This window comes from Entamoeba histolytica, genomic scaffold (assembly GCF_000208925.1).
Source record: "Entamoeba histolytica HM-1:IMSS scf_1104750518611 genomic scaffold, whole genome shotgun sequence".
NCBI lineage: Eukaryota > Evosea > Mastigamoebida > Endamoebidae > Entamoeba > Entamoeba histolytica.
The window spans coordinates 50,001-74,115 of NW_001914877.1; the positions used below are offsets into that span (position 1 = coordinate 50,001).

At 26.6% G+C, this 24,115-nt stretch overlaps 8 protein-coding genes across 8 annotated transcripts, besides 3 other annotated features; 4 read left to right on the forward strand and 4 right to left on the reverse strand.

The window, feature by feature from the left end:
• Window positions 1–3,896: part of a repeat region that runs on past the window's edge.
• Window positions 3,897–3,931: 35 nt separating this feature from the next.
• Window positions 3,932–4,830: a repeat region.
• Window positions 4,648–8,632: a repeat region.
• A 1,080-nt stretch (window positions 8,633–9,712) lies between these two features.
• Window positions 9,713–11,323, forward strand: EHI_155450 (chaperonin containing TCP-1 epsilon subunit, putative; the record flags this gene model as incomplete). The annotated part of the gene is made up of 1 exon (XM_650648.1): window positions 9,713–11,323. One exon carries the CDS (start codon window positions 9,713–9,715, stop codon window positions 11,321–11,323), a length of 1,611 nt encoding a protein of 536 aa, XP_655740.1.
• Window positions 11,324–12,364: 1,041 nt separating this feature from the next.
• EHI_155460 (uncharacterized protein) lies at window positions 12,365–12,640 on the forward strand (the record flags this gene model as incomplete). The annotated part of the gene is made up of 1 exon (XM_650646.2): window positions 12,365–12,640. The coding sequence occupies one exon, from the start codon at window positions 12,365–12,367 to the stop codon at window positions 12,638–12,640; it is 276 nt and encodes a 91-aa protein (XP_655738.2).
• Window positions 12,641–13,394: 754 nt separating this feature from the next.
• EHI_155470 (uncharacterized protein) lies at window positions 13,395–13,867 on the reverse strand (the record flags this gene model as incomplete). Its single annotated transcript, XM_650645.2, has 2 exons — window positions 13,395–13,482; window positions 13,548–13,867. 2 exons carry the CDS (start codon window positions 13,865–13,867, stop codon window positions 13,395–13,397), a joined length of 408 nt encoding a protein of 135 aa, XP_655737.2.
• Window positions 13,868–13,990: 123 nt separating this feature from the next.
• EHI_155480 (uncharacterized protein) lies at window positions 13,991–15,363 on the reverse strand (the record flags this gene model as incomplete). Its single annotated transcript, XM_650644.2, has 2 exons — window positions 13,991–14,848; window positions 14,899–15,363. 2 exons carry the CDS (start codon window positions 15,361–15,363, stop codon window positions 13,991–13,993), a joined length of 1,323 nt encoding a protein of 440 aa, XP_655736.2.
• A 258-nt stretch (window positions 15,364–15,621) lies between these two features.
• EHI_155490 (heat shock protein 70, putative) lies at window positions 15,622–17,301 on the reverse strand (the record flags this gene model as incomplete). Its single annotated transcript, XM_648724.2, has 1 exon — window positions 15,622–17,301. The coding sequence occupies one exon, from the start codon at window positions 17,299–17,301 to the stop codon at window positions 15,622–15,624; it is 1,680 nt and encodes a 559-aa protein (XP_653816.1).
• A 347-nt stretch (window positions 17,302–17,648) lies between these two features.
• EHI_155500 (uncharacterized protein) lies at window positions 17,649–18,620 on the reverse strand (the record flags this gene model as incomplete). The annotated part of the gene is made up of 1 exon (XM_650642.1): window positions 17,649–18,620. One exon carries the CDS (start codon window positions 18,618–18,620, stop codon window positions 17,649–17,651), a length of 972 nt encoding a protein of 323 aa, XP_655734.1.
• A 1,360-nt stretch (window positions 18,621–19,980) lies between these two features.
• Window positions 19,981–21,759, forward strand: EHI_155510 (uncharacterized protein; the record flags this gene model as incomplete). Its single annotated transcript, XM_650641.1, has 1 exon — window positions 19,981–21,759. One exon carries the CDS (start codon window positions 19,981–19,983, stop codon window positions 21,757–21,759), a length of 1,779 nt encoding a protein of 592 aa, XP_655733.1.
• A 153-nt stretch (window positions 21,760–21,912) lies between these two features.
• EHI_155520 (glutamine synthetase, putative) lies at window positions 21,913–24,069 on the forward strand (the record flags this gene model as incomplete). The annotated part of the gene is made up of 1 exon (XM_650640.2): window positions 21,913–24,069. The coding sequence occupies one exon, from the start codon at window positions 21,913–21,915 to the stop codon at window positions 24,067–24,069; it is 2,157 nt and encodes a 718-aa protein (XP_655732.2).
• Window positions 24,070–24,115: the final 46 nt, after the last annotated feature.

Consider the following 24,115-nt stretch of genomic DNA (forward strand, 5'->3'; position numbering starts at 1 on the left):
GAAGAAGAAAACTTAAAACTACAAGGAAAAATAAATGAGATAGAAGGAAAGAAAATCACAGAAGTAAATAATAAAGAAGAAAAAATCCGAAGCATCCAAGCTAATAAAAAGAAAATTGAAAAAGAAAATGAAGAAATGAAAGAAGAAATTGAAAAGTTGAAAAAGAGAAACAAAACGCTAGAACAAAATGCAAACACATTAGAGAAGAAAATTGAAACGATAGAGGAAAATACTAAAGAATTAAAGAAAGAAATAAGAGATAAAGAAAAACAAATCTCTGAATATCAAGAAATTGCAATTAAAAACCAAGAAATTGTAGAAATAACAAGAGAAGAATTAGACAACACACAAAAAGAAAATGAAACACAAAAACAAATAATATCAAAACAACAAGATGATATTGAAAATTTTATTTCACAGAAGGAACTAGAGAAGAAGAAAACGATGACACTTGTGATAAATACACAACCAGTAATGAGGAAAACATCATCAGGAACAATGGAGATGAACGAAACTACTCCTATGAAAAAGACAGTAGTGGAAATCGAAGAGAAAAGCAAAGCACTGATTGTCAAAAAACAAGAGATGATAATCAGACAAGAAATACAACAGAAGGAGAAATCAAATTTTAATTGAAGTGATGTATTGTTTTGCAATTAATTGGTTGAATAAGAAATTATATAAGAAATTAAGATGGGAACAAATTGAAAGTATAATAAAAATGATAAACATCAATGTCAATAATAAAAAAGAATATATTAAATATATTAAAATATCACATAAAATAAAAGAAAATACTAAACAATACATTAAAGTGAAAGTAAATATTATAATAGAATGAAGAGTAGAGTGTAATTCAATAATAAAAAACATCATAATAAAGAATAACTCTACAGAAATTGATGAAGAATATCTTAACACTCTCATCAATAAAATAAAAGAAATGAAAGTAGAAAAATGTGCAAACATTAATTACTACTTTCAAAGAAAAGGAACTGATGAATTAATAATGGAAATTAATAATAGATGGATAATGTCAGGAAGCAGAATGCATTATCTACAAGATGATATGAAGAGGATTTCAATTTGTTATGCACCTCTATCTCCAAAATAAAATAATAAGAGATAAATTTGATGAAATAAAAGAAATCCTAAAGAAAATAAATAGACTAGAAGATTTGGTCAAGGGAATTGTACAGGATAAAATACATCATGAAATTAAAAGAATATGAAGAAGGAATAAAAGTTAAAGCACTAGAAAGAATAAAGTACCTAAAATATATGATGACAATGATCAAAGAAAGAATTAAATTTAATAAGGAAGAAAGGGTCAGAATCAATACAAATAAAATCATGTTTGATTCTAACAAGAAAATTAGAATAAGGAAGAAACAAAAAATGAAATATACCCAAATAACGATATTACTTTAGAATATTAGAAATCGTTATATGAAACACAGGTGATATTAAATTAAGAGAATTGGAAAATAAAACAAATCACATCGTGGAATGAAAGATATAGAAATTATGATAATGTCATAATAACAATAAATGAATTAAATTTAAGTATAATGAAAATAAGTAACTGGAAAGCACCAGGAATAGACACTATATATTTGTATTATTGGAAAAGGATGTCATCATCAAGAGAAATCATTCTCAATATCTTTAACGAATGGTTGAACTTCCCTGAAAACATCCATTAGACATGGTAAGTGGAAGAACTTTATTAATCCACAAAGTGATAGGAACGACGTCACTAATTATCGTCCTATCAGTTGTACAAATGTAATTATGAAAGTATTTACCTCATTATTAAAAGAAAAGATTCACAGAAGACTTAACATGAATTGTGAATCATTTAAAATTAGTAAAAATCAATTGGGATGTAAGTTACAGTCTTTAGCTGATAAAGAAGGAATAATTAATAGTTATATGATGAAGCAGCAGAAAGAAGAGAAATACCCAAAATATGTGGAGTCATATTATGACATTAAGAAAGCATATGACACAGTCAACCACGAATGGGTAATTGAATCATTAAAATATTTTAATGTAGAGGGTGTCATCATTAACATTATTGAAAATATGATGACTAGATTGAAGATATTCATCGGTTATAAATTTAATGAATATCTAGGTAGTATTAAATTAAATAGAGGAATTTTACAAGGTGATTCCTTATCCCCTCTACTCTTCATCATTCAGATGAACGTAATTTCTCAAATCATCGAAGAGAAATTCCCAAAAGTAAATCACACATTATATATGGATGATTTGAGAATAATGACGGAAAGTAGTGAAGAAATGTGAATAATCCACAATGAAATTAAAGAAATAATAAGTTACATATTGAAATGAATGAGAAAAAGTCAGGAATGGTATTAAAAAACATTAAGGAAATACCAAATGGAATGCAAAACATCCCCGTAGTTGAAGGTGAGGACTTGTATAAATATTTAGGAATATGGCAGTCCGATGAAATTGATGACACCTTCAATTGTAAAACCATCAAAGAAAAAATGAATCAGAAGATGGAAGAAATAAACAGTGATGAAAGTAGTAATAGAAGATATATTACTAGAATAAACACTGAAGTAATCAATATCTTCAGATATTCAGCATCAGTTGTAAATTGGAAAATAACTGACCTAGACAAAATTGATTTGGAGATAAGAAAATATTTAAGAAAGGCAAAATACATTGGTGAAACTCCAAAGATAGGTTGTATGTCCCTCAAGAAGAAATGGGTGAAGGATTAGTAAATATAAGGGACGAATATGTTATTGAATTAGTAAGAACAGTGATGTACTACTGTACCAGAGAAAGTGAAATAGGAAATAACATATTAGATAGATGGTACAGTAAGAATGGAATATGGAATAGAATTAAAAACATTAATTCATAAAATCAATGAAACAAAAATAGAAGAAATAATAAATGAAGGGATAGAAAAGAAAAAAGAAAAAGAAGTAGTAGTAGAAATAAAGAAATTATTGACCGACCAATACATCAAAAAATGGAAGTGTCATCAAATTAGTGGACACTTCAGAAGATGGTTCGAGTCAAAAGGAGTAGATAAAACTACTACAGTGAAAGCATAGAAGTCATTCAATATTAAAAAGAATGCATTTCTTCAATTAACTAAAATGCAAGATGGAGCAATATTTTGTGGGTATAAGAAAGCAAAAATAATGAAAAATGAAAGATTGAAATACTAAACACTATGTAAAGACAAGATAGCTACAGTAGAGCACATTCTACTATCTTGTATTGGTCATAAAAAATCACAAATGGAAAAACATGACCATATAGGCATAATAATATGGGAGGGATTAATAAGAAAATACACTGGAAATAAACAATATAAAAAACCTCCATATGAAACAGTGTTCCAATATAAAGACATCACAATGATATGGAACAAACAAATAATGCCTAAAAGTGATGGACAATACCACAAAAGACCAGACATATACGTATTAGATAAAAAGAACAAAACTGGTCTATTATTTGATATGAATATTGTGGCTGATCACAATATTAATGGAGCCTATTGGAAAAAAAGAAATATGTATAAGGAATTAAAGAATAGGCTAATGAAAATAGAGAAAATAAAAGATGTCAAAATAATTCCAGTAGTAATCTCAATTAATGGATTAATGAATAAAGAAAGTAATAGATTAATTAAAGAATTAAAAATTGAAATTGACATCGAGAAAGAAGTAAAAAACCTTGTGATTAAAAACATGATGAATGTCATGGAATACTGCGGAGATCACAACCAAACATACTCCGTAGAGCTGCTTGAAGAAGAAGACGAAGGGACGGGATTAGTCTCCCCTGAGCCAGGAAGAATAGAAGCTATTTCTATTAATACTTAATTAATTGATTTTATTTATTCTTGTCTTTGTTTAAGTCTAAAAAAAGAAGATGCATTACAGGAGACACCACAAAAAATATAAAAAAATAAATAACCAAAAAAGAAGAAATTCACATCAACCAAGAAATATAAATGACAGAAGAATGAGTGAAAATAGGTATTATCTGTATGGACAGAGATACATGAATAATCACACTAATCATTACAATAACAATTATTACCATAAATATCATAACATAGATGATACAAATCGTTTCACTCATCACTTCATTCATAATCATCGTCATAAACACTTTAATAACAACTTCAATAGAAATAAACAGTATCAATATAAAAAAACAAGTACCATAATAACACACAAAGAAGATATAAACGATATCAAAATAAGAAACAAAATAGAAATCAAAGAAAAGAAATGATTGAAATACAAAACCAAGAATATTGGAAAAGACTCTTTGAAGAAGAAATTAAAATACTTACACCACAAGAAATAGAAGAAATTAAAAATACCAAGATTAAAGAATATACATCATCAACAATATGGAGAAAATGGTATTTTATTGCACGAGAAAAAACAAAAACAACCAGAATGGAAGAAGAGACTATTAGTATGACGATGGAAGAAGACAATAATCAGTACAACCAATTGAGATTAAAGACAATAGAATATACAATAACTATGTAATGAGTATTGAAAGTGAAGAAGACGATGATAAAGATTCTACGAGAGTAGAAGCTAGGCTTGCTGAGGAGAAGAAGAGGCTAGAAGAAGAGGAGAAGAGGCTTGCTGAGGAGAAGAAGATCACTAAAGGAGAGAAGAAGAGGCTGGTAGAAAAGGAAGAAGAAAACAGTAAAAAGAAAAAAAGAGTAGAAGAAATAGAGGAAAAAGTGGAGGAGGATATGAAAGAGAAAGAAGAAATAAAAAAGGAAATACAAATAAAAGACCAAACCATTAAGAAACTAACTAAGGATATTATGGCATTAAAGAAGAAGCATGAGAAGGAGATAAGCACAAAAAACCACGAGTGCGATAAAAAAATATTCAAATTCCATGCTGAATCTGAAAGAAAAAGGTCTGAAGTAAACAATTTAACACAACAATTATTATTCATGAAAGATAAATTATCTAAATTAGAAAATAAAAATACACAGGAAGAAAAAAAGAAAGATGAGGTAACTTACAATATAACAGACTCATCTGAAACACAAATAGTAAATGACCTCACCCCCAATGTGGTAGTTGCTGATGAAATATCATCAAGTGAAGATGATCTTCCAAAAAAGAAAGTTAACGCAGAAATCCATTGAAGAAATTGATATTCAGCATAAGAAGATCACCACATTTGAATTAGATAATCAAAAAAACGGGGGAAGCAAACAGATAGAAAAGAAGAAATTTTAACACTTTATAAATGTTTTGCTTTGAAATTATTTGAAAGAAAATTAAGATGTCAACTTAAAGAAGAAATAATAGAAAGACTAATACAAGAATTTGAAATTAAAGTTAATGATATTAATGAATATAAAGAAATAATAAAGAAGACATTTAAAATAAAGAATGAAATTAAAAGAGAATCAATAGAATAATGGAGGAAGAAATAATAAAACATCAATGGAAAGATAATGAATTAAAATAAACAATAACTAGAATGAACAAGAAAGAAGAAATAGAAGAAGAGGAGGTAATGAAGATATTTAAAGAAGAAGAAATGAAAGAACAAGAAGAAGTACAATTTATTGACTACTATTACAATAAGAAGAAAATACATCAAATAATTAATATTATTAATAAAAATGAAATATCAATCAATACATTAGATGATTATTACCATTATATTAAATCTGTAGCTTCCACTATTAACATCATTAATAAAAATAAACAAGAAAGAAGTGGAAAGAAAAGTATAGAAAGAATATTACAATCAAAAATATGTAGATTGAGAGATTTACTTAATAATAAACAATATATGAAATTAAAAAGAATAATACATATTAAGAAATATGATATATATCATATTAAAATAAAAACAATTGAACAAATAAACTATTATAAATACCTCCGAAAGATGAAAATAATAGAAATAGAAGCAAGAAAGAATAATTGGAAAAGAATAAGATGGAATTATAAAATGATGAAATATGGAAAAAGGCAACATTTAAATAAATCTAAAGAAGATGAATATCCAGATAATATCTCATTTATTAATTTCTGGAAATGAATCTATGAAACTAACACTAATATAGATTTCCTGAATATTAATTTATATGAAATATTAATTGAAAACAGAATTAATAATAGAATGGCTATAATCACTCCCAATGAATTAAACTGTGATATTAAATTCATTGCTAACTGGAAGGCACCGGGAGTTGATAAAATACAAGGATTTTTGATTAAATATTTAGAACAGCCAAAGAAATATTTAATAAAATTATTTAATGAATGGTTGAATAATCCTAATGAAATACCTCTTCACTTTATTCAAGGAAGGACAATATTAATATATAATAAATGAGATAAATTAGACACACAGAATTACAGACAAATAACTTGTTTAAATTGTCTGTTAAAAGTGTATACATCAATATTAAAAATGAAAATAGAAAGCAAATTGATGTTAAATCCAATTGAAAAACAACTTTCATTAAATCAAATTGGATGTAAGAAATATACATATGCATCAAAAGAATAATTATTATACAACACTATAATCAATCAATTATTAATAAAGAATAAATGGAAGTTGGTAGAAACATATTATGACGTCTCCAAAGCATATGATAGTATTAACCATCAATGGATTAAACAATGCTTAATATATTTTAATATCCCACTTGTAGTAATTAATAATATATTATATATTAAATAATACACAACTTAATTTGTATTACAATCAAGAAAGTGTAAGTATTATTAATGTAGAAAGAGGAATAATACAAGGTGACAGCCTATCTCCACTCTTATTCGTATTATCTATTGACATACTATCTAAACAATTAGATAAACAAATAAGCAAATTAAATATTAAAATGAATGGAGAAGAAAAACAAATCCAGTTAAACCACATATTATATATGGACGATTTAAAGATAATGACTAATAGTCTCGATGAAATGGAAAAAGCACACAAATTAACTAAAGAAATATTTAATGCAATATGATTAAAAATTAATGTAGAAAAGAGTGGGATAATGACTAATATTAATAATCAAATAAATGGTGAATTAGCTGAATTACCAAGAGTAACTAATGACAATCATTATAAATACCTTGGTATTGAAATAGGAGATAAAGTAAATATTAACAAATACTGTTCAAGAATATTAAATGATGTATCTTCTATTTTATCATCATTAAATACTATGAAATACAGCATTCTCAATACAATAAGAAAGATTAATAGAGATATAATCTCCAAATTAAGATATGGATTTAGTATTGTACCATGGAAACTAGGAGAATTGGAGAAGATAGATAAACAAATAAGAAAATCATTAATACAACTCCAATTATATAGTAGAAATATTCCCAAAAATAGATTATATGTTAAAATAAATGAAATGGGATTAGGATTAATGTCATCAAGAGATGAATGTGGTAAAGAATTATTAAGAATATATTTAAAATATAAGTGGAGATCAAGCACAGAAATAGGAGAAATGATAGAAACAATAAAAGAAAATCCAAATTGAATAATTAAAAGAATGAAGAAAGTATTTGGTAAGAATATTAATTTTAATGAATTAATGAATATAATAGAATTAAATGAAAGAAAGCACAATGTAAAGGAAATATTTGAATTTGTAAATAATGAATTAAATGATATTTAAAAGAATGGAAAGAAAAGAAATGTGGTGAATATATAAGATGTGCAAATGGCACTTTCAATGATAAAAAACTAACAGTAGCCACTTGGAGGTCATTAAACATAAAAAGAAATGCATTCCTCCAAATAGTAAAAATGCAAGAAGGAGTAACTATGACAGGAAGTATTAAATCTAAAATACTCCAAAATGATGCTTTAAAATATTGTAAACATTGTCATAACACAATAGCATCTATTAGTCATATATTGTTAGGATGTAATGAAAAAGAACCAAATATTAAAACATGATTATGTATGTAAACAAATATTTAAACACTTATTAGTTACACAATTTACTGAATTTGATGCAATTGATTTTAATAATCCTCCAAAATGTATTAATAATGATAAAATGATTATAACTTACAATAAAGATTTATTGGTTAGTGACCATTCTTTCAATGTGAGAAGATAAGATATATAATATCAAAATATGAAAGAAAAGAAAGGATATATTATAGATGTTGCTATATGTCAAGATAATAATTTAGAATTAAATTACATTCATAAAATAAATAAATACAAAGAATTACAAGAGAAATTAAGAAACAATAGAGAAATAATATTTGTAGAAATAATACCTGTTATAGTATCAATAAATGGATTAATACATAAAGAATCAGTAAGAAGATTAAAATCACTAAAATTACAATTACACTTCCCCAAAAACCTACGAACAATAATAATAAAAAATATGAAAGAATTAATGTTTTATACAGGAAATTCTGACAGCACATTAGAAGAAGAACAATCTAATGCGAGCATGCTAGAAATGAACTCTATTACACCAATAGAGCATATTGAAGAAACTGAAATAATCACTTCTCAATATGAAGAAAATCCAATTGAGGATATATCTAATAATTGACCTTTTTTTTTTTTTTTTTTTTTTTTTCTTGTCTTTTTTTAAGTCTTAGATTATAAAAATATTATATAAATATATACTTTGAAAGGTTCTAACTCCTTTAAAATACAATATCTTGATATTGAAATAAATCACTGTTTAGATCATTGAAAATAAAATTATTCATCATTTTATAACCATAACTAATCTTTTTACAAATAATTTGTCTTTTATTAAAAAAGTTTACATAGTCACAATGAAAAAGTTTTTTGAGTCAATATTAAAAAGGTTGATATTCTATTTAATAGAATAAGTAATTTAGTTTTATATATTTTATAACAATAATAATTTATAATTGATACAGAAATTGGAGTATTAGTATGTGGATTAGAATAAGAGATATGAAATAAGACAAATTCACTTAAGATTATTTATGACTCTTTAATAAATGAAAAAAAAAAATAAATGAATAGAATGACATTATCTTTGTATTTATCAAAAGACTGTTTTTACAATTATATGGTGAATGATATTTAATACCAAGTATTATTCAGTAAAAAAATCGAAATAAGTTCATTGATAAAATTTGTTTTTAGATAGAGAATAATTAATATATTTTCCAAGAAAAAGTATTGAATTATGATTAAAAGAACAAATTAATATCAGTTATAAACAAATAATAAAAATTGATAATATGGTAATACTTATTTATAATTTTATTTTATTGAAATAAATTATATCTTAGAGTAAACCAAAAATATTAGTAGTTAATTATATGTTATTTTTCTTTTAGTTTTCAATAAAAGTACCATAAAAGAAATATAACTCTTTGAATAAGTATTGACAGACTTAAGTTGATAATTTGGATAGATAACAACAACTAAGTTGGAGATAAAACAAAACAAATAATTTGTTATATATTACACAATAATTAAAGAGAGAAATTGACAAATAATAAAATTTAATTATAAAAAAACTATCTCAAATGGAAATAAAATTCAAGTTATAGTAAAAAATATGAAATAAAAAAAAAAGAATAAAAAAAGTAAAAAGTATAGTTTTAAAGGAGGATAGTAAAAAGAAAAAAAACGATTGAAGGTGAACTACAAAGATCAAAAAATGTTTGCTTTTGACGAGAACGGACGACCATTTATCATTGTTCGTGAACAGGCAGAAAAAAAGGAAAATAGATTAAAAGGAGTAGAAGCTACAAAAGCACACATTCTGGCTGCCAAGAGTGTTGCTGATATTTTAAAAACATCACTCGGGCCAAAAGGAATGGATAAAATGATGGTATCACAAGATGGAGACGTTACTGTATCAAATGATGGTGCAACAATTATGCAAGACATGAACGTTGATCATCCAATTGCCAAGTTACTTGTCGAATTATCACAATCACAAGATTCAGAAATTGGAGATGGAACAACTGGTGTTGTTGTATTTGCTGGTTCATTATTAGAACATTCACTCAAGTTAGTTGAACGAGGAATTCATCCAACAAGAATAGCAACAGGTTATGAAGAAGCAGCCAAAATTGCTGTTGATGAATTAAAGAAAATTGCAATAGAAAAAGAAAAAATGGATAGGGACTCCATTGTTGCTGCGTGTGAAGTAGCTCTTGGTAGTAAAATTGTTAATAGATGCAAGAGACATTTAGCTGAAGTGTGTGCAGATGCTGTTTTATCTGTTTATGACAAAGAACGTAATGATGTTAACATGGACTTAATTAAATTAGTTAGTAAAGCTGGAGGAAGAATGGAAGATACTGAGTTAGTTGATGGACTGATGTTAGAAAAAGATTTCTCTCATGCACAAATGCCAAAAGCTGTTAAAGATGCAAAAGTCTGTATTTTGTCATGTCCATTTGAACCACCAAAAACTAAAACAACAACTAATATGAATGTTACTAGTGTTGAAGCATATAACCAATTATATCAACAAGAACAAGCATATTTCAGAATGCAGGTAGAAAAAGTAAAAGAAGCAGGGGCTAATGTTGTTCTTTGTCAATGGGGATTTGATGATGAAGCTAATCATTTATTATTATCTAATGGAATTAATGCTGTAAGATGGGTTGGTGGTGTTGAATTAGAATTATTGGCTATTGCTACAGGTGCAAGAATTGTTCCACGTTTTGAAGAATTAACAAAAGATAAATTAGGAAGTTGTAAATCAATTAGTGAAATGAGTTTTGGAACTGTAAAAGAAAAAATGATCAAAGTAGAAGGATGTCCTAATTCTAATGCTGTTACTATTTTTATTCGTGGAGGTAATAAAATGGTATTGGCTGAAATTGAAAGATCTATTCATGATGCCTTGTGTGTTGCTAGAAACTATTTAAGAGATAATAGAGAGGTATGTGGTGGTGGAGCTTGTGAAATAAGTATGTCTCTTGCTGTTGCTGAAGCCTCTAAACATTGTAAAACTGTTGAACATCATGCTATGTCTGTTTATGCTGATGCTTTATTAGCTGTACCTCATGCATTAGCTGAGAACAGTGGATTAAATGCTATTGAGACTGTAGCTGCTGTTAAACAAATGCAAGTCACAAATAAAAATTCACATTTTGGAATTGACTGTCTTCAAGTTGGAACTAATGATATGACTGAACAAAAAGTATTTGAATCCCTTCATGCTAAAACACAACAAATTTTATTGGCTACTCAAGTAGTGAAAATGATTTTGAAAGTTGATGATGTTATTGGAGCTAATGCACAACAACAATAAATGAAATGATTTTTTATCAAATTATTATTCAAATTATTTCTTAATTTCATTTTTTAAATGTCAATGAAATTGGTGAAATACTGTAATACACTATTGAACTGTCTTGAGATACAATTGCTAAAACACACTGAGGAATTGTCAATGATAATTGTTCTAATTCAACCAAAGTAATTTCTTTCTCACGTTCTATGACAACAACATTTCCTTCTGTTGTAGGGAAGTAATTAATATTATTTTTTGTTTCCATTCCAGTATAAATACCTCGTCGGATCAAATCTTGGCGGCACGCTTCCTGTCTTCCAAATGTTAGAGGAGAGTTGTCATAATGAATTTTTGTCATTTAGTTTCATAGTTTTTCAAAAAAATTGCTAAAATTTTTTTATTTTTACTATTTTATAGAAACTACTCAATTTAAGAGAGGTTAATGACAGTTGATATTCCTAAATATTTTTTATATTATTTTTCCACATAAAAGTATGTTTGACTTTATAAACTATTAAAAGCTATAAAATATAATTTACTAAGAAGTATATAAATAAAAAGACTTTGTTCTAAAAATACAAAGAGTTTATTTGAAAATAATTTTTTTGAATAACCCAACAATAGAAAGACAATTAAATTCTTACAAGAGTATTTCGGACTGAAAAAAAGATGATAGTATAATAGTTCTAAAATGTTAGTTGATTAATTAATAATTCTCTCAATGAATAATCTACCACATCATCCATTTGTTGATGAAAAAAGAAAGCATAAACCTCGCAGAAATAGAAAGTCATTTATCAAATCAAGAAACCATCAATCTGAACAACAATGTATATTAATTGCATTACTTAATTTAAAATTCGATATACTTCTTGAAAAACCACGGAAAATTAACACCGAGTCTTTATCTTTTTTAAAGTCTTAGAATTAATTGATGGAAGAAACCGAATTAACCTTAAAACGCTTACTGATACCAAGGTTCAATCACTCATTAAAGAAAACCAAATTAATGGTATAGATGAAAAAACAATAAAACGAAGGTTAGAAGTCTATAAAATTATGGAACATATTCATGTTTTGTTAGATATTGCTCAAAGTGTTGGATACAAAATTAAAACAAATTATGGTAAAAGAACGACACTAAGAGACAACCGTCTGCTTGAATCTTTTGAAATTGATGGATTAGAAGTTGGTAATATTGATCTTGATTCTAGAGGAAAAATAATTCATGAGGTCCTTGTAAATTATTCATCACAAACAGGCTCTGGACATTCTTTTATTATTAAAAAAGAAAACCCAAAGCTACAGTCTATTCTTTTCAAGGAGTTTTTGTAATAATTATTCTTGTTCTTCATTTTATCGTTTTACTTCTTCTTTGATTTGAAAAAAAAAACAATAAAAAGAACTTTTAGTTATATTTTAATTAATGTAGTTAAAAGCATATCAATACGTCTTGCCTACAATTAACAAAAAAAGCATATTATAACATTTTATATATTTGATAATTAGTTGACAATACAAAAGCTAAAAGAATTTTTAAACAAAATTATTAGATAACTTGGTTGAAGGTTTAATTCGTCTCTGAAATCTCACTTAAGTGTTTAGTTACCTTTATCACTTAATGTTAATAAAAACATCAAAAGTTAATTTTGTATGAAAAAGCTCTTTTAAAAAAAGGATAAATTGAAGTTACTAATAAGAAAATAACTAGCTTTATTTCATTTTATTAATCTTTTAACAAAAAAAAAGATATAAGCGTCATTCTCTATGGTAAATACCAATTAATAGTAGATAAAGATTGAAGTTTTAAAGAGATGTTACTGAGTCATTCAAGAAGAGAGAACTACTTTAATAAGGTTTTGAAAAAAAGAGGAACGTTTTTAAAAATACATTGGGTCATAATAATGAAAAAAAAACAAGACAGTAGCATCATTGTTTTAATGCTCAATTTTTTTGTATTTCTGTACTTTGAGAAGTTACAAACCAAACAACGAACTTAAGAAAAACGTTCAAATAAATCCAAATAAATTCTTTTTAAATAAATGCTTAAGGCTTAACAACTAGTTATCAAAAAAAGTTAGCACTAATATCAACACATTTTTACTGAAGTTCTTTGTATTCCTTGTAGATCTCTTCTAATGTTTTTGACAATTTCATCAAGTTTCTTTTCAATCTGACTATTACTTATAATTGTTAATTTTTCGTTCAAAATAAAAACTCTCAAAAAAAGAACAAAACAAACAATGGGACAATCTTTCGTGGTTTTGTTTCACCTGCCTTTGTACGTCCTTTAGTCAAAACGTCTTTAATAAATTCTGCGTTTGATTGCCATTTAACTCTTTCTGACTCATCCCTTAACTTTCTTGGTTTCTTTTTAAATTCAGTTATTTCTTCTTGGGTTACTGGTTGTTGAGGTCTTTCAACAGGACTAAAACTTGAGAGTGAAGAATGAGGGATAGCATGTGATTGATTTTGACTTTTTTGTTTGGTAATCCTACTAGGTTGAGAATTAACAGTGATAGAGTCATTGATGTCATTATTAGGTGGGGATGGTTGTATCATTGAAAGTAGTGAAGTAGTTGTTGATTCTTTGTTGGACATTATAATAAATAATTTTCTATTTTGTAGAGTTTGTTTTTTGTTTTTTATTTTTATAAAAATAAACTAAAAAGAAATAATAACAAGTCAATTGAAATAAGTATCTAACAACCACTTAATCTTTTTACAAATTTTTGTTGGTGTTGAAGAATCAAAGAGAATGATTTCAATGTACTGAATATTATCTTCAATCAATGTTATTATATCTGTTTTACTTTCATCCATCTTTATTAAAATCAATAAAGATTCAATTAATAAACTCAAGTCTTCAATTTCAATAAGACGATATTGTTTTATTAAATCAATTAGTGCTTCAACTATATGATGTTCTACTAATATTTTGAGCATTTTTTGCTCATTTTGGCATAAAACAATAAATGAACTTAATGTATGACAACAATCTCTTTTTACAGCTGTATTAGTTGAATATGAATGTTTGATTACAAAATCAATACATCCAATCTCACCTAATTTTATCAGATAATTAATATTATTTAATGACACATTTTCTATTAGCCATATTAAATCAGTAATTTCTTGTGGTTGTAAATGAATTGAAAGAAGATAAGGAAGTAATGAATAAATTTGATCAAGATAATTATTATAAAATGATTGATGTGATAGAATTTCAATGACATATTTTCTACTCCATTCATTGGAAATAAAAGGAATAATTATATCTAATGGAATATCTAAATTATGTTGACTTCTTTCAATACATGCTTTTAATATCTGCTTTTGAATCTTTTGGTCTGGAATTGAAATGAATGGAATAATAAATTGTTTGATGGTTTCATTTTTTGTTGAACAAACATGAATTAACCATGAAGCACAACGTATAATTTCTTGGTTATTTATATTCATTGATTGTTGAATTAAACTAGGAGCTAATTGAATTGCTGTTGAAATATTGTCAATAGTCAAATTACCGATAAATGTTAAACACTACAGCTTTATTAATTTTTAATTTAATTTAGAAAATTATAATGACAAACAGGTATGAATAGTTCAGTATCAATTAAATTTTGTTGTAATGTTTGTATAATATGGTATTTATCAATTAATAATGAATAATCATCAGATATTAAAACCAAATCAGTTAATGTTTCAATAACAAGAATAACTACATTAGTATCTTTGTAATTAATAAGATTTCCATATAATTGAATAAATTCTTCTTGTTGAATATCACTAAGTTTAATTGATTCTTGGATTAAATGACGAATAAATATCATTTTTTCAATGAGTATAATTTTCGATGGTAATTGTTTTATTTGTTTAATCAATTCGTAGAGAGTTTCTTTTTTTATAAAATATGCTTCTTTTCCAAGTTTATTGTTTTCTTTTTCTATTCTTTTTTTATATAACATTTCATTTCTTTTTTTACTCCTTAGTATAGAATGATAAGACTCTTGTTGTTTAAATAAATATTCTTTCGATGTATCACCTCTAAGGTTCATGTATTGTTAATAATTCAGTTTTTTTTTTCTTGTTTTTTTTTCTTTCTTTTTTGAAGTTAATTTTTCTTTTCTCATAAACAAGTAAATTCTTTATGTTTTGAAGTTTAAATGAAAATCAGATAGAAAGATAATAAAAAGAGGTAATTCAATGTAATGAACAAAATAATTTAATTATTCATTTTTATTAATTTTTATGAAGAAAGTTGTAGATTAAAATAAACTTATTTATCAGAAAAACCACTAACACTAAAAACTGAATTAATATATTGGGAAAAGATTAAAGTGTTGTCTTAATCTTTCAAATGTTTCATCAACTTTTTCAAAATCAAGAGTAACTGCTAGTTCTTTATGAATATCTGTTCCAAAAACATTTGCAGATAATTCCATAAGTCCACTTTCATTTAATTTAATTTTTAATTTAAAAGTTACACTTCCAGCTGGTCCTAAAGGAAATCCATTTATACTCATTGCTGTAACAAACTCTACACCAGGAGAACTAGTGTAGTTACCAGTACCTCTATAAATCCTAAAGTCAGCAACTTCTTGATTTTTTTTGTAAGTTTTAAACATCTTTGTTTTTTCACTTGTAGGTAATTGTTCTCCTTCACGAATAAGTACATAAAACCTTCCTTCATTTACTTCTATCCCAATAGACTTTGGTACTATTTCATATACTTTTTCTTCAACAATTGAACATTCAGATTTCAAATGTGATAAATATGCAGCTCCTTTTGCAACAGCAGTGAGTGAATCAAAGTTTATATCAGAAAAATTCTTTACGTCATATAGTTTTGCTATTTCGTCTCTTACTCTTTTTATCAAACAAGTTCCACCAACTAATAAAACCAATTGAACAGAGTTTCCTACAAAATCACTTTTTCCTGTAACTTCTTTTATTTTTGAAATAAGTCTTTTATATAATCCTTTCTTTTCACAAAGCTCTTCAAATTCTTTCCTTGAAACACTTAAACCAATGTCTAGATCATCATTATTATCTTCTCCTAATATATGACTTAAATTTATTTCGCAATCTACATTTCTACTTAGTTCAATTTTAACTCGTTCAGCTTCCTTCTTTAATTTGTTAATTGCTTTACTTAATTTTGTCTTTTCAAGTTGGGACATTCCTTGTCTTTTTTTGAAGTATGTTTCATCAACTAATCCAGATGAATAAATCTTCTTCTCTATTAATTCCATCAACACTGCATCAAAGTCATTTCCTCCTAAATTCTTATCTCCTCCAACAGACACAGTACTAATATCTTTCCCTTGTAATTTACAACAACAAATGTCTAATGTTCCTCCTCCAAAGTCTATTACAACAACTTTAGAGTCATTACTAAGAACGTCATTATGAGTTCTCTTATATTCTACAAGAGCAGCTACTGGTTCATTAACAAGTGTAACATTTTCAATTCCTGCTAATTTACAAGCAGCTAAAGTAGCATTTCTTTTTTTATCATCAAATTCTGTAGGAACTGTAACAACAATATTACCAATTTCTGTATTATCCAATTTTGATTTAGCCATAAGAATAAGATTTTTTAATACCATTCCTGATATTTCTTCTGGTTCAAATATTTCATCTTTTTGCTTAAAAGGATTATATACCTCCATACATGCCTTTCCATTGTTATTTCCTATTACTGTAAATGGCCAATGCTTTTTATCTTCATCACTTATATCAGATATGTCACTTCCTATAATTCTTTTAGAATCATACAAAACACATTCACCAAAAATTTCATTCTTTGCTCCATTCCCAATAATAACCCCACTATTTTCCATTTGAGCAAAACTTACCCATGATGGTATTTGTTTATTACCTCCTTCATCATTAATAGTACAATCAGTTTTATTCAAAGGATTATAATAAGCTATAGAAGAAAAAGTTGTACCAAAATCAATTCCTACAAACACAAGTGTTTTATCACTCATATTTTAATGAATGTCTTAGTCAATTCAATTTTTCATTTTAATAGCGTTGCCACGTCAAACGTCATTTAATCAAATGATGTTTTTAGAAGTTTCAATAACACCTCTATTTGTTATGAGATTAAAATACTTAAAACTTAATTAAATTTAAAATATAATTCATTTTTATTAAATCAATTATCTTCATTTTAAACATAAAAATAACTTTTTTAATTAAATAAATTATTTTTTTCATTTACAAATTAAATTGAGAAATGACGTTCTTCATCTCCATTAAAAAAAGAACTTATTAAAAACAACTACTTAAAAGTTGTATTTTAATTTTTAATGTAGTGTGAAGAGAGACATTCCTATATCAGACCTTGTTTAATTAAAGTAGTAGAAGTAAATGAAGGTTTTTCATATGACTCTTGTTGAACTTTTTCTAGTGTAAATTCTTTGAAAGTAGTTGGGAATAATTTTTTTTCTTGCTTTTTAGCAAAAATAGGAATATCGTCATTGTCATCAAAAGGAGAAGGGAATGTACGACTAAACACTCTGTTGTCTAAAGAAGCTTTTTCTTCATAAGAACTTGGTTCAACACCACTTTCTGACTCTTCATCAAAAAGGAAAATACTGTCTTTAGAATGACGATTTTTAAGTAAATAAAAAGGAAGGTGGTTTTGTTTTAATTCTGAATCATTTTGGGTTTTAGTAGAAATTGAAGAACTAAAGGCTGAAGATGAACTTATAATATGACGTTCAGAACATTGTTTCTTTAGCATTAGATATTGATTTTTTGCTTCTCTTCTTTGTTCTTCAAAAATTTCTTCTTGTTTCAAAACAAATTCCCTAACTTTTCTTTCTTTTTCTTCAAACAAAGCATCAATATAGTCTTGACTTTTTTGATAAAGCATTCTTTCTATAGGATCATTACAACACCAAGAACTAGTGTCTTGAATTTCAGAGTTATTAATATACAAATCATAAGCCTTTGAATAAACCATATCTTCTCGTAAATCTTTAATAATTCTTAATATTGGATTAATTATGACATACGTTTCAGTCAAACAAGATGGTCTTGGAATATAACAACATACATCAGTATTACAAAGGTTACAATGTATTAATGAAAATGGTTTTAATGTAGAGGTTGTAGATATATTTGTAAGTTGTTGATATCTGATTTGAATAATACCTGTAGTAGTATAAATGGGATTAATCCAATTTAAAGGAACAGAATTCAGAGCAAGATCAGTTTGTTCACAAACTGACTTAACATTAATTGAGACATTACAACAAATACATTTATAACAATTGCAAATATTATTAGTGGGATTCATGCTTTAGTAAAGTGGATTATTGGGATTTCTAAGATTGGCTCTTCGAATTAATCAAATTTATGTTCTTACACTTTTGGAATTTTTTGGTCCAATGGACATGTGTTTGAATTTTCTTCTGTTGAACCTTTGTTATCTTTTTCCAACAAACAGAACATTTCTCCTTTTGAGTCATTTCTTTTTCTTTTTTTTTTTGCCTCGTTCCTTCCTTTCCTATTAGGTTTTTAGGAGAAATATATTTCAAAGGTCTTTTCAAAATGTAATAAAGATTTTTTGTGAAACAATGAAAATCTTTTTTTTTTATTCCTAGACTTTTCATCTAAATTCACTGACTATTATTTGAATTAAAAATGTACTTCGTTTCATTAACCTTCCAGAATGTTCTTATCTGAAAGATGAGGTATTACCAAAAAAAAATTGAAACAAATATTTTGTTATTCATGACAAATAAATATTTGTATAACAAGTATTTTTAAGAAAATCGACAAATAAAACAAATCATTTATAATGAAAATTCCGAGTAGCAAGAAAAAGAAGAGGAAATTTTGATACAAAATCAGCGTGGTGTTTTCAGAAGTAACAATTGTGATTAGATAATTAATTTACAAATAAAAGAAATATTATTAAGTAAAAATTTATTACTATACATCACTTAGTTTGTCTTATGCCATTTGTTTTGTAATACTCTAAGTATTTTCTTTGTTTTTTATTTTCTATAATCTTCAAACCAAAAGAGTTTTCTCTTTTTAGTTTTTATTAACCATTAATTGATAATAAGTGATTTCTTTTACTTTTTGTTGATAAGTATTTAAAGTGAGTGGAATAATCATTTGAAAAGATTCATTAAATAATAATTGTCTAAAATTGGTGATTTGTTAATGAATGTGCAATTTCTAGTATTAGAATGGTTATTCTCTTTGATTCTTTTTTTTTGTTTGTCAATAATAATTTCAAGAAAATTATTTTCTTTAAATAAGTTTGACTCAATCCCTATCTTATTTTTATTGCTCATCTACTCAAGTACTCAATTTATATCAAACCATATTTTCTTTATAATTTTATAACATCTTCTTCTTTAAGGTATTCTTTTATTTAGTAATAACCAACAAATTCCTTTTTGATAAAAATTAATAATTTTTTATTACTTTTTCTTTAAAATGAAAAAAAAAGAATTAATAGCTTCATTCATAGATTTTTTTATATTCCAAATAAACATTTTTTTTAATTTATTTTTCAATAAAACTATTGTCTTAATGAATTGTTTTTGAATGACATAAGAGTCGGAAGGAAGTTTTATTAATAATAAATATTCATAAAAAAATAATAAAAAAACTTAAAAATAAAAAAAAAAACAGTTTTTCAAATGAATTATGTTAATGAGTCTGTAAGAAAAAAGATAGTTATTATTGGATTATTTCTTTTTAGCCTTTCATTATTTTTAATATGTTATCCAGAATATATATCTCAACAAACATTTGTAGATGATAATAACTTACATGCTGATACTGTTAGAGAGTTTATTCAAACTGAAATACCTGAAGTATTACAAATATTTAAACGATACTCTAAAACTCCACAACAAAGAAGAACAGAATTTCTTTTTTCATATTTACAAAGTATTGGTTATGATTTATATAATTACAAAGACAAATACAATACTACTGGATTAAGTGCAGTATTAAGACCAAGAAGAACTGATGACAGAAGTTGTATTTTATTAATGGGAAGATATTCTACAAATATGAGCTCACCATTAAATCCATCAAAAATGCCAGAAATAAATACATTAATGTCAATGTTGGTAATTGCAAAAAAATTAACAAAATGTGATTGGCTTGCAAGAAACTTTCTTTTAGTATTTCTTGAAGATACAACTTCAATAGGTAAAAATGATTTCTTTAATATTTATCAAAAATATCCTTTTTGTGGAAGAATTATAGCTGGATTAGAACTTGATGTTGAGTCATCATCTTATGGTGCAACAGAATTATCAATTGTTATTCCTTCTCAAATTTATATGCCAAATCAAGACATTTATAATGGATATATATCTCATCTTAACTTAGCTTATTATAACTTAACTATTTCAAAAATGTTTTCAAAATATTCTCATTCAATCTTTGAAGATTGGTTATTACATGCTTCTTTTATTCGGTATGCTGATTCTGAAGAGTCTGGATATAATAACGTGGATATGCTTTGTATTCAATCAACTTATAACGATACAAAACAGCAAAAATCAGTTCCTCATAGAATATTATTATCTACATATATTACTCTATTACGTTCTTTTAATAATTTATATCAACAATTACAATATTCAACTCATTTTTATATTCCTTCAGGACTAACTTCATATATTAATTTCCCAATAATTATATTATTGATCCTTGCTATTACTGCTCCAATTATCTTATTTATTTTAATTAGTATTATCCCAGAAAGTATTTGTTATATCTTTAAATCATATACAGACTCATCCTCTAAATCATCTCCTAAACAATTAATGGTATTATCAGATATTTTTTTGTCAACTAAAACTGAAATTTCTCATCCAACAACAATTTATTTAGTAATCTTTTATTTTATTCTTTCTACTACTTTATATATTCCATATCTCTTTTTATTTGGTTGGAATATTGTTTCTATTGAAGACCATTATAATTATACTCAGTTCAATCAAGACCAATCAATCTATCTGTTTTGTGTTAGTTTTATTCCAGTTATTATATCACTTTTATTATCTTATCATGCTCCACCACCTTCTTTATATCAACTCCGTTTAAATATTTCTTTTGCTTCATTACCAAGTTTGTTTGTATGTACAATTTTCTTATTCATTAATCCTTATTTTGCACTTCTTTATGGATTTATTCTTGGAGTAACCTCATTAATTCCTTTCATTGTTTTATTATACAAACCTTCATTCTCTAAGTTTGGAAAAGTTATTTGCTTAATTACTTCTCTCCCTGGATTTGTACTGTTACTGTTTCTCTTTTCTATTGATCTCTCTATTCTTGTATATGTTCCTACAATAGTAACAATAGCAATACTTTTCTATATCCCAGTTTCTATGTCTCATATATATTCATTGTTTTCATTTAGTTCTTTAGTGATTAAACAAGATTCTAAAAAGGACTAATTTACTCTTATTAATATTTTCTTATCTTTTATAATCAAAAAAAAAATAATAAGATGAATGAGAAAGTCAAAGCATTTCTACTAACCAAAAGAAAGTCGTGACCAATATCTATTTAAGTCAATTTTTGTTTACCAATCATTCATTAAAAGAGGTATGGCAACAGAAGAACTTATACATAAAGACCAAACATTTAGTAAATATGTTTTTACTCATGAAGTTATGGAAAAAAGAATACCACGAAGCTCTTTTTTAAAATTAAAGAATCTTTTTGAGAATGGTGGTTCTTTAGACCAAGAAACTGCAGATGTTATTGCTTTTGGAATGAAAGAATGGGCTGAAGAATTAGGTGCAAGTTGTTTTGCTCATTGGTTTCAACCTTTATCACAGACTACAGCCAGAAAATATGATAGTTTTCTTTCTGTTAAACATCAATGTTCTCGTCAACACATTTCTCATCTCCTCAGTGAGTTTACTGGAAAACAATTAATACAAGGAGAACCTGATGGATCTTCTTTTCCAAATGGTGGACTTAGAAATACGTCTCAAGCAAGAGGTTATTCAGCTTGGGACTATAACTCTCCAGTTTTTATTATTAAAGATGAATTTGGAGGTGTTTTGTATATTCCAGCAGTGTTCTGTTCAATTTTTGGTTTATCTCTTGACACAAAAACACCATTACTTAGAAGTGAAAAGGCAATTGATGAAACAGTTACAAATTGTATCAATATGTTACAACTAATTTATCAAGTACCAAGAAAGAATGAAGAACAACGAGTAAGTGTGACTGTTGGGCTTGAACAAGAATTCTTTTTGATTGATGAGAATCTTGCAAGAAAACGTGAGGATATAATGCAAGTAGGTAAAACTCTAAGCGGAAGACTCCCTGCACGAAACCAACAATTTAAAGACCATTATTGGGGAGTTATGCCTAAAAGAGTTATTGATTGCTTAGCAGAAGTAAAGAAATCAATGTGGGAATTAGGAATTCCAGTGACAACTATTCATAACGAAGTTGCCCCAGCCCAATATGAAATGGCACCAATTTTTGAACGAGGCAGTATTGCGTCTGACCATAATATGATTTGCATGGAAAGAATTGAAGCAATTGCTCAAAAACATGGCTTAAAAGTATTGTTTAATGAAAAGCCATTTGAAGGTGTTAATGGCTCAGGAAAACATTTAAATTGGGCACTATTTTCTAATGGTCAAAACCTTATGGATTTTGGTAATAGTGAGTATGAAAGAATTAGATTTTTGTTTTTAACTTCTGCACTACTTAAAGCAGTTGATGAACATTATGATTTAGTTCGTTCTGCAACAATCACTCCAGGCAATATTGATAGGTTAGGTGGTTTTGAAGCCCCTCCTTCTTTTATTTCTGTTTTTGTAGGTGAAAAATTAGAAAGATGTATTGACGATATGCTTAGAGATGAAGATGACCTTGAATGTTCTCCTTTATTAGTAAATTTTGGTGTAGAAACATTACCCTCTTTCATCAGAGATCAGAGCGATAGAAATAGAACTTCTCCATTTGCATTTATTGGTAATAGGTTTGAGTTTAGAGCTGTTGGGTCTTCCCAAAACCCAGCATGGCCAATGACCGTTATCAATACAATATTTGCTGTTGCTGTAGAAGAAATGACCGAACAAGTCAAGAGTCTTAACAAATCTGGAATCAATGGAAGAGATGCTGTTGAAAAAGTGATTAAAGAAACTTTTAAACAACACAATAGAATTATTTATAATGGCGATTGTTATAGTGATGACTACAAAACAGAAATGCAGAGAAGAGGGTTTAAACCATTAGAAACCACTTCTGATATTTTAAAAGAAGTTTTACAAGTCCGTAATATAAACACATTTGAAAAATTAAATATTCTGAGTAAACAAGAGACAGCCGCTCGTGTTGCTATCTGGGAAGATGTTTTTGTTGAAACATTAGCCATGCATGCCAAACTTCTTATTGAGATAACTCAAAGAAAATTTGCCCCAACAACTTTGAAAGAAGCAGCTAAAGAAGCTAAAGAATTAAAACTTCTTAAGAAAGGAGATGATAATGGCAGTGTTTTTAATGAGAGAATTAATACAATATTTGGTCTTGCTGAAGGTATGTTAAAACAATCCTGTAAATTGGCAGAAGAAGTAAAGACTCTTGAGACAATGTTAGAAGGAAGGTTGTCTTATTGTGAGTCTCATATCTTAAGTTCTACTCATGCTTTAAGAAGAATGATTGACAATGCAGAATGTTTAGTTGATGAAGAAACTTGGAACTATCCTTCCTATGAACAACTCTGGAACTCTCATTGCTAAAGAATTTATTTTTTCATTCTATTTTAGTTTTTTTACATATAAAAAA